The 16146-nt window shown below is 42.6% G+C and overlaps 1 protein-coding gene across 1 annotated transcript in view; it reads left to right on the top strand.

Annotated features, from left to right (window-relative positions):
- The first annotated feature begins 2986 nt into the window (after window positions 1-2986).
- Window positions 2987-16146, top strand: part of si:dkey-122a22.2 (uncharacterized) — a 180855-nt gene continuing 167695 nt past the window's right edge. Inside the window, exons 1-2 of the mRNA XM_059971016.1 lie at window positions 2987-3122; window positions 9405-9579. Coding sequence (XP_059826999.1) covers window positions 3045-3122; window positions 9405-9579 — 253 coding nt within the window. The 5' untranslated portion in view covers window positions 2987-3044. The remainder of the gene's footprint in view (window positions 3123-9404; window positions 9580-16146) is intronic.

Below are 16146 nucleotides of genomic sequence, written 5' to 3'. Positions count from 1 at the left end.
TACGATTTATGTCAATGATTTAGATGAGGGCATTGAAAACTATATCAGCAAGTTTGCTGACGATACTAAACTGGGTGGCAGTGTGACATGCGAAGCGGACGTTAGGAGAATACAGGGAGACTTGGATAGGCTGGGTGAGTGGGCAGATACTTGGCAGATGTCATTCAATGTGAATAAATGTGAAGTTATCCACTTTGGAAGCAGGAACAAGAGGGCAGAGTATTGTCTGAACGGTGTAGAGTTAGGTAAGGGAGAAATGCAAAGAGACCTAGGAGTCCTAGTTCACCAGTCAATGAAGGTGAATGAGCAAGTGCAACAGGCAGTGAAGAGGGCAAATGGAATGTTGGCCTTTGTTACAAGGGGAATTGAATACAAGAGCAAGGATGTCCTTTTGCATTTGTACAGGGCCCTGGTGAGACCACACCTGGAATATTGTGTTCAGTTTTGGTCTCCAGGTTTAAGGAAGGACATTCTGGCAGTTGAGGAAGTGCAGCGTAGATTCATTAGGTTGATTCCTGGGATGGCAGGGCTGTCTTATGCAGAGAGATTGGAGAGATTGGGCTTGTACACGCTGGAATTGAGAAGATTGAGAGGGGATCTGATTGAAACGTTTAAGATAATTAAAGGATTTGATAGGATTGAGGCAGGAAATATGTTCCAGATGTTGGGAGAGTCCAGTACCAGAGGGCATGGATTGAGAATAAGAGGTCAGTTATTTAAAACAGAGTTGAGGAAGAGCTTCTTCTCCCAGAGAGTTGTGCAGGTGTGGAATGCACTACCTCGGAAGACAGTGGAGGCCAATTCTCTGGATGCTTTCAAGAAGGAGCTAGATAGATATCTGATGGATAGGGGAATCAAGGGATATGGGGACAAGGCAGGGACTGGGTATTGATAGTGAATGATCAGCCATGATCTCAGAATGGCGGTGCAGACTCGAGGGGCCGAATGGTCTACTTCTGCACCTATTGTCTATTGAAGTCATCTTAACAATTCACTCTGACCAGTTTGCAGACAAAAAGAACAGAATTAGTTGTGAAGGCAAAGAATCACTTGAGAAAATGATTACTGACACTCTATCAAAACAAAGATTCCATCTCAGATATTGAAGGAATCCCTTGACATGGATCCCTCTACACTTGAAGAAATTTATGGGCACTGTTATGTTATTGAATGGAGGAAGGGGGAGAGGGGAGAGAGAGAGGAGGGGAAGGGAGAGGAAGAGGGTATAGACAGAGGGGGAGGGAGAGGGTAGAGAGAGAGGGGGAGGGGGTCAGGAATGGAGAGGGATGGTGAGGGTGTGTGTGAGGTGGGAGAGGGAGGGGTGAGAGGGAAAGGGGAAGAGGGAGATGGGGAGAGGGGAGAGAGAGAAGGGGAGAGAGAGAAGGGAAGAGAGAGAAGGGGAGAGGGAGGGGGAGAGAGAGGAGGAGAGGGCGGGAGAAGTGATGGGGAGGGATGGTGAGGGTGTGTATGAGGTGGGAGGGGGAAGAGGGAGAGGGGGGAGGGGAGGGAGAGGGTGGGGGAGAGTGATGATGAGGGGAGGGGAGAGGGAAGAGGGAGAGGGAAGAGGGAGGGGGACAGAGAGCGCGGTTGGGGAGGGAGAGGGGGAGAAGGAGAGAGACAGGGAGGGGAGGGGGAAATCTGAGTACAGAACCCTCTCACAGCTAATCCGCTGTTCCTAATATTCCATTTCCCCCCATTACGCTTCAGTCAATGACACTGACTTGGAGTCGGCTCATCTCCAGGGCTGTGAAGTCATAGGGAGATTAAAAAAAAACGACTGGTCGGTGAGCCCCGAGAGCAGAACCATCAACGTAAAGAACCGAAGTTTGAGTGGGGTTGTAGGTCAGGGTCTTCGTCAGAAGCCCATTCAGCTTGAAAAGGAAAAAGAGAGACGTTAAAGGTAGAAATAAAGCTGCTTCTGCAGATGAGCTCAAAAAAGCCACAAACTAGCGGCATTGTGGCTCCGCCCACCTATGGACACACTTTTCAAGCACTCTTTAGCTCATGCTCTTGATATTATTATTATTTCTTGCTGTATTTGCACAGTTTGTTGTCTTTTGCACACTGGTTGAGCGCCCAAGTTGGTTCAGTCTTTCATGGATTCAATTATGGTTAATATTTTATTATGGATTTATTGAGTATGCCTGCAAGAAAATGAATCTCAGGGTTGTATATGGTGACACACTTTGATGTACTTTGATAATAAATTTACTTTCAACTTTTATTACATCCCATACTTATAGGGGCATCTTATCGTTTATAAATACCACATCAGCTCCACTCCCTCATCTATATTCTCTTCTTCTGTAACGAAATAAAACTCTAGCGTTGAGTACAAGGTTGTGATAATTGCAATGTTCCAGTTTGCTGTTTCCAAAGAACAGCAAGATTACCAAGCATAGGTTTTTTTTGGGGGAGGGGATGAAACTACCACCTCAGGTGCACATAATAGTATTTCACAGAGTTTGTGTTCTGAAGGTCTTGTTCATAAGGTAATGAATACAGGATAAATATTGACAATCGCTGTTTTTACTTCAACCATTTAGCATGGCTATGCTAATCTATGTTAGTTGAAGGTACGCCTTAACGTGCATTAATACACAAGGGCAGGCGCCAGTTATTTTTCTCAACCAGTAAAATGTTATCAGCAATATTATTTCATATAAATCCAAATTCTCAAAGGCTTTAGGGCAGGGGTTTTCAACCTGGGGTCTACGAATTCCTCTGTTAATGGTAGTTGGCCATGGCATAAAAAATGGGAACCATTGCTTTGGGGTAATGAGGATATTTATAATTTAATTTTCAAGGTTATGCGGGACTGTACTTTGAGTTTACATTTTTGATTATGATGCTCGAGAACAGGTTAAAACAACAATCTGTTTAAAACTAAACTGTAGGTCTGTAAATGCATGTTTTCCAGTCTGTTCCGGTGCTCAGCTCCCAGCAATTGCCCCGGGCACCTTTCAGCGCGGACGTGATTGGGACAGCCTCCCGTCGCTGACGTCGCCGAGCGAGGAGCGGAAGTGTCCGTGCAAAGTGGAGAAATGAGAGGAGCGTCGAGGAGGAGACAGAATTTGTCGTCACCAGGGCAAATCCCGAAAACCACAGAGCCGGTAAACGTAGTGAGTATCAGCAAGGCTCGGTCTGAAAGAAATGCTGCTGATAAACTGGGTGTACTCTTTCTTAAAGCAGCCAGGAACAGCTTGAAACGACGCCTACACACCACGCACAGCACCGGTGTATTGGCGGCTACGGCACATTGCTGTTAAAAACAATGTTCTTTTTTCTTCAAAACTCACTAGCTAGAGTTACTAATTAAAATGCCTAGGAAGTGCACCGAACATGCGCTTCTTCCGTCCCGTTTGTCCCTGGATTTTGACCACGTGAGATTACGACTGTCTGGAAACCCTGCTTTTATTGCAGAATTACCCAATTAAAAAAAAACAAGAAACCCTCATTGCTACAACAAAAGCTGAGGCACGGACGTTGTTCCAAGTAACGTTTCTATATGTTCTATCTGCACAACTGAAGTTTTGACAATGCACAGCAAATTTATCTTCATAATGTAAAATCTTAAATTCTTAAAAGTGCTTAATAGATTAATTGCAGGGAGAGTAAGTCTAAGACGAGAAGCCATTGTTAGGGAGTAAGATGCAGGTTGTTTGGGACTGAGATGGGCACAGCAGAGGCCTACCTGGCTGAAATGTGCAACAGGCAATTTGATGAATTTTACTGTATTATGTACAGCCACATGTTTCTGTTTCACACTTCCCCACACACCCTTCAGATCCTCTCCCACTCAGCCCCTGCTGTGCTGTTGGGGTGTCAGCTGTACATTCCTGCAGCATTGAAGATGTCCTTTTAGTCCAAGTTGTTCACACCGGGTGAGATGCCTGTCTTGTTATGTTTTGAAGCTCCAAAAACTAATTGGGGGAAAAAGCAGGGAGCCAGGAAAACATGTCTCCTTAGTTTCTTCTTTCAGAGAGCCGTCCACTCGTGACATGGTGCTGTAAAGAGGTATGCCATTCACTAACTTTTTACGTATATCCAGGCAGCATGCTGCTGAACCTCTCCTGCACCCTCTTCAGAGCCTCACCATCCATCCTATAGTGGGGTGACCGGAGCTGTGTACAGTACTCCAGATGTGACTTAACCAGAGTTTTATGAAGTTGCAACATAACCTCCTGACTTTCGAACTGAATGCCTCGACTAGAAAAAGGAAGCATTCCTTAAGTCTTGACCACCTTATCGACCTTGTAGCTATTTTCAAGGTGCTAAAAACTTTGAACTGAAAATCTCTCTGCTCAGCAACACTGTTAAGAATCTTGCCCCTTAAGAGTGTACTGTCGCCTTGCATTTGCCCTACCAAATTGCAATACCTCACATATATCTGGGTTAAACTCCATCTGCTATTTCTCTGCCCATATCTGCAGCTGATCTATATGTCTTTGCTCAGTCTGCGACTCTACCAACCCACCCATCTACATTTTCGTCCAGGTCGATTATATACATCACAAACAGCAGAGATCCAGCACAGATCCCACTAATTACAGGCCTGCAGCTCGAATAACTCCCTTCAACCACTGCCTTCTGTCTTCAATGCACAAGCCAGTTCTGGATCCAAACAGCCAATTCATTGCAGATCCCATGCATCTTAATCTTCCGAATTAGCCTCTCATGAGGGACTCTGTCAAGCACCTTACTAAAATCCATATAGACCACATCTGCTACCCTGTCCTCCTCAATCTCTCTTGTCACCTTCTCAAAAAACTCAATTAATTCAGTAAAGCACAAATTGCCATGCAGAAAGCCTTGTTGTCTCTCCCTAATGAGACATGGGTTTCCAAATGCCCATATATCCAATCCCAGAGAACTTTTTCCATCAATTTCCTTACAACTGATGATAGACTCACTGGTCTGTCATTCCCAGGAATTTCCCTTGTTCCAGTCTTAAAAATAGAGGTACAGCATTTGCCACTTGATAGTCCTCCAGGGCCTTGCCTGTAGCTAGAGAGGAATGAAGATACTGGTCATCTCTTGCCTCCTTCAATAACCTGGGGAAAGTCCCATCAGGCCCTGGGGACTTATCCACCTTAATACTCAGGAGGCCCAACACTTCCGTCTCCTTGACTTCTAAACACTGTAACATATTTATACGCTCAGTACTGATCTCCTGGTCCACCATATCTTCTTCCTTGGTAAACAATGAAGCAAACTACTCATTAAGTACATCTCTCACATTCTCTGCTTCCAAGCAAATGTTCCCCCATTTATCCTTGAGTGTTTCATCCCCTTCCCAGTTATCCTCCTGCTCTTGATGTATGTATAGAATGCCTTGGGATTCACCTTAATCATTGCTAAGGACTTTCCAGTTCCCACCCCCCCGCTTTCCTAATTCCCTTCTTTAGTTCTTTTTTGGCTTCTTTATACTCCTCATGTGCTTCATTTGATTCTAACTTCCTACTAACTTTCTTGACTAAATTCATCCCCTCTCTGGACATCCAAGATTCTCTTGTCTTTCCATCCTTGTCGTTCCTTCTAACAGGAACATACCTTTCCTGTACTCTGTGCAATTGATCTTTAAACACCCTCCACAATGTCTGATGTGGACTCACCAGAGAAAAGGTGATCCCAGTTAATGCTTCTTAGTTCCTGCTTAATGCCCTCGTAATTTCCCCCAAACCAGTATAAAACTCTCCCACAAGGACCATACCTATCCTTGTCCGCAGCTATCCTGAAAGATTTGTGGTCACTGTTCCCTAACTGTTCACCCACAGAAAGGTCAGGCTCATTACCTAACACCCTGTTCAGTATGGCCCCTCTTCTTGTTGGACCGTCCACATACTGATTTAAGAAACTTTCCTGGATGCATTTAACAAATTCAGCCCCATCTAAACCACTTACAAGAAGGTCCCAGTTTATATTAGGGAAGTTGGAATTCCCCATGGCAACAACCCTATTATTTTCACACATTTCCTTTATCTGTTTACATATCTGTTCCTCACTGTCTCAGTGGCTATTGTGGGGTCAGTAGTACGATCCTATCAGTGTGATTGCACCCTTCCTATTCATGAGTTCCACCCAAGTGGAGTAGCCCCCTCCATTTTGTCTCCTCTAAGTGTAGCTGTGATATTGTCTCTGATTAGAGGTGCATCTCCACTTCCTCTTTTACCTCCACCTCTGCATTTTCTGAAACTTTGAAAACCTGGTACATTAATTACCCATTCCTGTTGTTCTCTCAACCAAGTTTCAGTAATGGCTACAACATCATAGTTCTATGTACTGATCCACGCTCTAAGTTCATCACCCTTTCCCATAATACTCCTAGCGTTAAAATATACACACTTCAAAATATCTGACACATCATAGCTGTTATTTCGATTTTGCCTTTTAATACTTTTCCTGACATCTACCTTCTGGTCCAATTCTTCCCTTACTGACCTGGGGCTCCAGTTCCCAGCCCTCAGCAAGACGAGTTGAAACTTTCCCGAGTAGCATCAGCAAACCTGGCCAGGATATTGGTTCCCCTTCAGTTCAGGTGCAACTCACCCTTCTTGTACAGTTCACCCCTTCCCAAGAAAAGGTTCCACTGATCCAAGAACTTGAAACCCTGTCCCCTGCACCATCTCTGCAATCACTCATTCATATGTGCTATCACCCCATTCCTACCTGCAATAGCCCATGGCACGGAATAATCTGTAGATTACAACCTTGGAGGTCCTTCTCTTCAGCCTCTTTCCAACTCTGTATACTCACTGTGTAGGACCTCTTCCCTTTTCCTGTCTTTGTCATTGGTGTCAATGTGCACCACAACTTTTGGCTGTTCCCTTTCTCCTAGAGAATATCATGCAGCTTCTCTGATAGATCATGGACCCTGGCACCCAGGAGGCTATGCACCATTCTGATGTCTGTTTAGCAGCCACAGAATTCAGTCCCCCTAACTTTAGAGCCCTCTATAACTACCATACTGCCTGACTTTACCCTTCCCTGTCGAGGCTGAAAATCAGCCACAGTGTCAACAGCCTGATAGTTGCTGCAGTGATCTGATGGGTTATTCCCCCCCCCCCCCAACAACAATATCCAAAGGGGTATATTTATTGCTGCGGGGAGTGGTCACAGAGGGAACCCTGCACTGACTTCTTAATCCCCTTACCTTTGCTGGTAGTCACTCATCTGCTGTCTGAAGCCAGTACTCCGGGTGTGACAACCTCTTCAAAAGTCTTGCCTATAATAGCTTCAGCCTCCTAAATGATCCTAAGTACATCCAACTCCAGCTCTAACTCCTTGACTTGGTCAGTCAGGCATTGAAGTTGGGTGCACTTCCGCAGATGTATTCACCAAGGAGGCAGTCAGGTATCCCGAATTCCCACATCTGTGGGATGTGGGATTTCAGCTGGTTTGGTTGGAACATTCAGACTTCTAAACAAACTGTATGCTTTTTGACCTATTGCAGTCAGTAACTCTAGCATTCACTTTTCATTAGTTATATCATTTGCTTCAAAATACTGCTCGGTTCGTTCAGTATGCATCATCCTGTTATCTGTTGTGCAGTCGAATGTGTCTGTCTTTCCAAGGTAGTCAGTCATTTCTACTTTTTAAAAATTTATTATTGTTAGCTGAAGATTCAACAGCTAGGTAGTCACCTCAGGTTCATTTTAAAATTTCCTTGTTGCCCCTGTTATGTTTTGTAACTCCAGAAGCTGATTGAAAGAAAGACATGGGAGCCTGAAAAATAAGTCTACTTAGCTTTTTCTTTTAGTGTAGCACTTGCATATGGCGTAATTATGAATGCCATTCACATACTTCTTACATATAACCTGTAATGAATTATGTAAACAAAGAATGATTCATCAAGCAATATATTTACAATATTACTCAAAAATACTGAGCTATTAAATGCACTACATATTTGAGATGATCCCCTTTACCTGTGCTCGGCCCATATCCCTCTAAATCCTTCCTATCTATGTCCCTGACCAAATGTCTTTTCAGTGTTGTAGTTGTATCTGTCTTTGCCAATTTCACATATGTTCATACACTGTATGGAAGAAACTTGCTCTTCAATTCCCATTTAACCCTTCCTCTTCTGACCTTAACCTATGCCCTAAGTTTGAAACTTTACTACCTTAGCAAAGACAGTATACTTCGTTCACCATCCTGACTAAATGTTTTGCCACTTTCAGGGAACTATGTGTTTGTGCCCCTTGAACTATATATTAGTACCCCTCAGTCTCTGTTCTACAGCTCTCCCCAGGGGTAATGTTATTTTATAACTTTATAAGGTGACTATAAAATGTTTCAATAAAACACCGGAGAGTTTCCCCAGCATTTGTGCCAATATTTCCTTTTCATTCAATGCCATCAACTGCACATTAATGTGTGTTATATTGGTGTTCATCAGAATATAGAACAGTACAGCTCAGCCCATGATATTGTGCCAGCCTTTTACCTACTCTAACATCAACCTACCCCTTCCCTTCCTTCTGTCGCCCATGTGCCTATCTAAGAATGTCTTAAATATCCCTAATCTAGGTGCTTCTCCCACCACTCCTGGCAGTGCCTGGTACACACCCACCACTGTACCATCCTCCAGCAGCATCAAATCAGAGGGAGAGAGAGACGAGTTAAATGCAGGCACCTTCCTCTGACAGCAGCAAACGCGAGGGGGAGAGAGAGAGAGGGAGAGAGACCGGTCAAACACAGGCAAACAGCACTAAACACCTGCTCATGCCGTCTGCTCATTAACTTGAGGTTAATGAGTTTTGGCTTGTCATTGAACATGTGAGTGGATTTCTACAGAAACACTGTAGGAAGTACCCTAAAATACAACTGTAGATGCTGTGGATCAAAGAATACATACACAACGCTAGAAGAACTCAGCAGGTCAGGCAGCATCCGTGAGAAAAGAGTAGCCAATGTTTCGGACCGAGACCCTGATGACAATAAACTTGGATTTATACTACTTAAATAAAGAAAGTAGTGTAAACATGTACTATGAGTGAGAAACAATTCCAATGCTTTCAGCTCCTCAAGCTTATTCTGCTTTCTTTTAGTTCACGGCTGTTCATGATTTCATTATTCATTATTGTAATAAAAGCTACCAGAGCACGTCAAGGAGGAATATTGTAGCCAGGGATAATATGGCCAGTAAGTTTGGTTCAATATTTTAATAATGAACCCCTGCAGGAAGATTTCAGTTCCTATTCAGCTTGCTTTGTCCAAGTGTTTCACAGACAAGCAGTGGAAGACTGGATAGAGGGGAGATAAAGCAATGTGTTTTGAACTCCTAATGCATTTAATTTTATTTTATTACTGCTGGTATGTGCACAATTTGATATGGTAGTTTGTCCTGCATCAAATGTTGTTTTGCCACCATTTTGTTTACTTGTCTCTTTCTTCTCCAGAAAACCAATACACCACGAGATTTTTCTGCAGAAACCAATGCAGATTCATTTTCATTGTTGAGAATCTGTTCTCGCCTTATCTCAGTTTTAAAATACTTTCTTCTAATCGTCGTGATTCCACCATTCCTAAATTATGCATCTCTCCAGAGAGAAGGAACATTGCTTCAGCCTCAAGGTGAGATATTTTGGATCCATCCACATGTACAAGCTTAGACAGAATAAAATGTTTTATTTTGCATGATCAAAAGAGGATTTACAACAATGAGAGTGAATGTTGTCCGCTGGGCCACAACAGTCTCGTGGTTCAGCAGATCTTGGGAACAGCACAGGCCCAAAGTAATTATAGATGTTGAATGAGATATTAAATTAATAACACAGGGAAAAGAAAATAGAAAAGTTTGGGCACCCCGGTCAAAATATCTGTTGCTATGAATAGTTAAGTGAGTAGAAGATGAACTGATCTCCAAAAGATATAAAGTTAAAGATGAAACATACTTTTCAACATTTTAAGCAAGGTTAATGTATTATTTTTGTTTTGTACAATTTTAGAGTGAAAAAAATGAAAGGAGCACCATGCAAAAGTTTGGGCACCCCAAGAGATTTGAGCTCTCGATAACTTCTACCAAGGTCTCAGACCTTAATTACCTTGTTAGGGCTATGGCTTGTTCACAGTCATCGTTAGGAAAGGCCAGGTGATGCAAATTTCAAAGCTTTATAAATACCCTGACTTCTCAAACCTTGTCCCAACAATCAGCAGCCATGGGTTCCTCTAAGCAGCTGCCTAGCACTCTGAAAATTAAAATAAATGATGCCCACAAAGCAGGAGAAGACTATAAGAAGATAGCAAAGCGTTTTCAGGTAGTTGTTTCCTCAGTTCGTAACGTAATTAAGAAATGGCAGTTAACAGGAATGGTGGAGGTCAAGTTGAGGTCAGAAAGACCAAGAAAACTTTCTGAGAGAACTGTTCGTAGGATTGCTAGAAAGGCAAATCAAACTCCCGTTTGACTGCAAAATACCTTCAGGAAGATTTAGCAGTCTTGGCCTGTTTCTGTGCTGTAGTGTTCTATGACTACAGATATTCAATGTAACATTGATATCAGCACAGGTAAACCGTACTGCTCAGGTCCTAGTGCAAAAACCGTACTGCTCACGTCCTAGTGCAAAAACTGTACTGCTGACATCCTAGTGCAAAAATCTTAGGGCAAAATTCTTGGTGGTGTCATCAGTCTCACAGCTTGAGAGAAGAAGCTGTGTACCCAGTCAGATAGTCCTAGCCCTGGTGCTCCTGTTCCTCCTTCCTGCTGGTAGAGATTGTGGGATAGGTGGTAGGTATCCTCGACAAAGTTTTGATCCTTTGTATACAACTCTCCCAGTGAATGTCACAATAGTTTGGGGGGGGGGGGGGAGGAGACCATAATAATCCTCTGGGTGGTTTTTACTGTCCTCTGTAGGGACTTATGTTCCAACACCGTGCAGCTTCCGTAAAACAAAATGATGCAGCAAGACAGGTCAGTCTCGATGCTGCCCCTGTAGAAAGATGTTTACGTGGGGGAGGGGGGGGGGGAAGCATTGCACGCCTCAACCTCCTCAGATAGATTAAATGCTGCTGTGCCTTGTTGACTAATGAGGAGGTGTGGGTCCAGGTTAGAGTGCCGTTATATGCACACCGAGGAACTCTGTACTCTTCACTCTCTTCATGAAGAGCCATTGATGTACAATGGAGAGTGGTCAACCTTTGCCTTCCTGAAGTCCACAATCATCGCTTGTCTTGTCCATGTTGAAACTCAGGTTGTTGTTCTCAACATTTGGCAAGCCTCTTGACGTCCTCTCTATATATATTTCAGCCAGTTAAAATGGAAAATACATGTATAAATCTGTTACACAAGCAGCACAGCATGGTACACTCATAGAATGTTGCTGCACTAGAGCAGATGCCCAGCCAGTTTTTACAGTAAATGGAAATTTGAATTTATAAGTAGAACTGGTAATTAATTACAGTTTATGGACGCAGTTAACTGAGAGGATCCCTCTATATTTTTGTAAGCACTTAAGCCACTGTTTTAAAATAAATACATGTTTTTAAAAGAATTACCACATTCCTTGTTCAGCAAGTCTGGGCCTCATCAGATGCACATTGGGTCTGAAAGTGCATCAATTCAAGCACACCTTTATGTTACTCATCATAAAACTCACTAGAGAAAGAGAGAATTATGCATAGTTTGTTTTTTTTCATCCTTGTGCAATGAGAGGTGCTCACTTCATGAAGTAATTCCAGCTTTGTCCAGGTTAATGGTTTCACAATACCCTGTCCTGCAGCTCATCAGTAAGTCTACAGAGAGGGTATGTTGTCTTCGTAAGTGCGATGAATTATAACCATATATAACCATATAACAATTACAGCACAGAAACAGGCCATCTCGGTCCTTCTGGTCCGTGCCGACTCTTACGCACACCTAGTCCCACTGACCCGCACTCAGCCCATAACCCTCCATTCCTTTCCTATCCATATACCTATCCAATTTTACTTTGAATGAAAATACTGAACCTGCCTCTACCACTTCTACTGGAAGCTCATTCCACACAGCTACCACCCTCTGAGTAAAGAAATTCCCCCTCGTGTTACCCTTAAACTTTTGCCCCCAACTCTCAAATCATGTCCTCTTGTTTGAATCTCCCCTACTGTCAATGGAAAAAGCCTATCCACGTCAACTCGCTCTATCCCCCTCATTATTTTAAATACCTCGATCAAGTCCCCCCTCAACCTTCTACACTCCAAAGAATAAAGACCTAACTTATTTAGCCTTTCCTTGTAACTTAGGTGCTGAAACCCAGGTAACATTCTAATAAATCTTCTCTGTACTCTCTCTATTTTGTTGACATCTTTCCTATAATTTGGTGACCAGAACTGTACACAATACTCCAAATTCGGCCTTACCAATGCCTTGTACAATTTTAACATTACATCCCAACTCCTATACTCAATGCTTTGATTTATAAAGGCCAGCATACCAAAAGCTTTCTTCACCACCCTATCCACATGAGATTCCACCTTCAGGAAACTATGCACCATTATTCTTAGATCACTCTGTTCTACTGCATTCTTCAATGCCCTACCATTTTCCATGTATGTCCTATTTGGATTATTCCTACCAAAATGTAGCACCTCACTCTTATCAGCATTAAACTCCATCTGCCATTGTTCAGCCCACTCTTCTAACTGGCTTAAATCTCTCTGCAAACTTTGAAAACCTACTTCATTATCCACAACGCCACCTGCCTCAGTATCATCTGCATACTTACTAATCCAATTTACCACCCAATTTATCATCCAGATCATTAATGTATATGACAAACAACATTGGACCCAATACAGATCCCTGAGGCACACCACTAGTCACCAGCCTCCAACCCGACAAAGTTATCCACCACTACTCTCTGGCATCTCCCATCTAGCCACTGTTGAATTCATTTTACTACTTCAATATTAATACTTAATGATTGAACCTTCCTAACTAACCTTCCATGCGGAACCTTGTCAAAGGCCTTACTGAAGTCCATATAGACAACATCCACTACTTTACCCTTGTCAACTTTCCTCGTAACCTCTTCAAAAAATTCAATAAGATTTGTCAAACATGACTTTCCACGCACAAATCCATGCTGACTATTCCTAATCAGACCCTGTCTATCCAGATAATTATATATACCATCTCTAAGAATACTTTCCATTAATTTACCCACCACTGACGTCAAACTGACAGGCCTATAATTGCTAGGTTTACTCTTAGAACCCTTTTTAAACAATGGAACCACATGAGCAATACATCAGTCCTCCGTTTCTAATGACATTCGAAATATTTCTATTAGAGCCCCTGCTATTTCTACACCAACTTTCCTCAAGGTCCTAGGGAATATCCTGTCAGGACCCAGAGATTTGTCCACTTTTATATTCCTTAAAAGTGCCAGTACTTCCTCCTTTTTAATTGTCTTTTTTTCCATAACTTCCCTACTTGTTTCCCTTACCTTACACAATTCAATATCTTTCTCCTTAGTGAATACCGAAGAAAAGAAATTATTCAAAATCGCCCCCATCTCTTTCAGCTCCACACATAGCTGTCCACTTTGATTCTCTAAGGGACCAATTTTATTCCTCACTATTCTTTTGCTATTAATACAACTGTAGAAACTATTTGGATTTATTTTCACCTTACTTGCCAAAGCAACCTCGTATTTTCTTTTAGCTTTTCTAATTTCTTTCTTAAGATTATTTTTACATTCTTTATATTCCTTGAGCACCTCATTTACTCCATGCTGCCTATATTTATTATAGATCTCCCTCTTTTTCTGAAACAAGTTTACAATATTCCTTGAAAACCATGGCTCTCTCAAACTTTTAACCTTTCCTTTTAACCTAACAGGAACATAAAGATTCTGTACCTTCAAAATTTCACCTTTAAATGACCTCCATTTCTCTATTACATCCTTCCCATAAAACAAATTGTCCCAATCCACTCCTTCTAAGTCCTTTCGCATCTCCTCAAAGTTAGCCTTTCTCTAATCAAAAATCTCAACCCTGGGTCTAGTCCTAACCTTTTCCATAATTATATTGAAACTAATGGTAGTGTGATCACCGGACCTGAAGTGCTCCCCAACACATACGTCTGACTCCAGACCTATTTCATTCCCTAACAGGAGATCCAACACTGCCGCTTCTCTAGTTGGTACCTCTATGTATTGCTGTAAAAAAACTATCCTGCACTCATTTTACAAATTCCAAACCATCCAGCCCTTTTACAGAATGGGCTTCCCAGTCTATGTGTGGAAAATTAAAATCTCCCACAATCACAACCTTGTGCTTACTACAAATATCTGCTATCTCCTTACAAATTTGCTCCTCCAATTCTCGCTCCTCATTAGGTGGTCTATAATACACCCCTATAAGTGTTACTACACCTTTCCCATTCCTCAATTCCACCCAAATAGTCTCCGTAGATGAGCCCTATAATCTATCCTGCCAAATCACTGCTGTAGTATTTTCTCGGACAGGCAATGCAACACCTACTCCTCATGCCCCTCCGATTCTATCACACCTGAAGCAACGAAATCCAGGAATATTTAGTTGCCAATCACACCCCTTCTGCAACCATGTTTCACTAAAAGCTACAACATCATATTTCCAGGTATCAATCCATGCTCTAAGCTCATCCACCTTTCTTACAATGCTCCTAGCATTAAAATAGATGCATTTAAGAAACTTTACAGCTCTTCCTCTCTGTTTATCCCTAACGATGCAATCAACTTTATTATCTTTTTCTTCCTTCTCCCCTACATCTTCGCAGAGATGTAGGCAGAGGATTCAGGCAGAGGTAAGGAATAAAGACAGATGTTTTACAAATAAAGCAAATCATTAGATTATGACTTCACATTTCATCCTATTGGAAATGTGGCTGGTGATGGTATGTAAATTGTGAAGATGAGATGAATGTACTAATGGAAAGTGAAATGTGACAAAGGCCTTGCCTTCTCCCAGGTATACATACTTCTATAATAAACATAGAAACATAGAAAATAGATGCAGGAGTAGGCCATTCGGCCCTTCGAGTCTGCACCGCCATTCAGTATGATCATGGCTGATCATCCAACTCAGAACCCTGTACCTGCTTTCTCTCCGTACCCCCTGATCCCTTTAGCCCCAAGGGCCATATTTAACTTCCTCTTAAATATAGCCAACGAACTGGCCTCAACTGTTTCCTGTGGCAGAGAATTCCACAAATTCACCACTCTCTGTGTGAAGAAGTTTTTCCTCATCTCGGTCCTAAAAGGCTTCCCCTTTATCCTTAAACCGTGACCCTTCGTTCTGGACTTCCCCAACATCGGAAACAATCTTCCTGCATCTAGCCTGTCCACTCCCTTTAGAATTTTATACGTTTCAATAAGATCCCCCTCAATCTTCTAAATTCCAGTGAGTATAAGCCTAGTCGATCCAGTCTTTCCTCATATGAAAGTCCTGCCATCCCAGGAATCAATCTGGTGAACCTTCTTTGTACTCCCTCTATGGCAAGAATGTCTTTCCTCAGATTAGGGGACCAAAACTGCACATAATACTCCAGGTGTGGTCTCACCAAGGCCTTGTACAACTGCAGTAGAACCTCCCTGCTCCTGTACTCAAATCTTTTTGCTATGAATGCCAACATACCATTTGCCTTTTTCACCGCCTGCTGTACCTGCATGCCCACCTTCAATGACTGGTGTACAATGACACCCAGGTCTCGTTGCACCTCCCCTTTTCCAAATCGGCCACCGTTCAGATAATAATTTGTTTTCCTGTTCTTGCAACCAAAGTGGATAACCTCACATTTATCCACATTAAATTGCATCTGCCATGAATTTGCCCACTCACCTAACCTATCCAAGTCACCCTGCATCCTCCTAGCATCCTCCTCACAGCTAACACCGCCGCCCAGCTTCGTGTCATCCGCAAACTTGGAGATGCTGCATTTAATTCCCTCGTCTAAATCATTAATATATATTGTAAACAACTGGGGTCCCAGCACTGAGCCTTGCGGTACCCCACTAGTCACTGCCTGCCATTCCGTTTACTCCCACTCTTTGCTTCCTGTCTGCCAAACAATTCTCTATCCACATCAATACCATACCCACAATGCTGTGTGTTTTAAGTTTGCACTCTAATCTCCTGTGTGGGACCTTGTCAAAAGCCTTTTGAAAATCTACTGGCTCTCCC

This window comes from Hypanus sabinus, chromosome 1 (genome assembly GCF_030144855.1).
Source record: "Hypanus sabinus isolate sHypSab1 chromosome 1, sHypSab1.hap1, whole genome shotgun sequence".
NCBI classification, from domain to species: Eukaryota; Metazoa; Chordata; class Chondrichthyes; order Myliobatiformes; family Dasyatidae; genus Hypanus; species Hypanus sabinus.
Note: the sequence above shows the minus strand (reverse complement) of the source record. Positions and strands in the feature narration are given on the sequence as shown.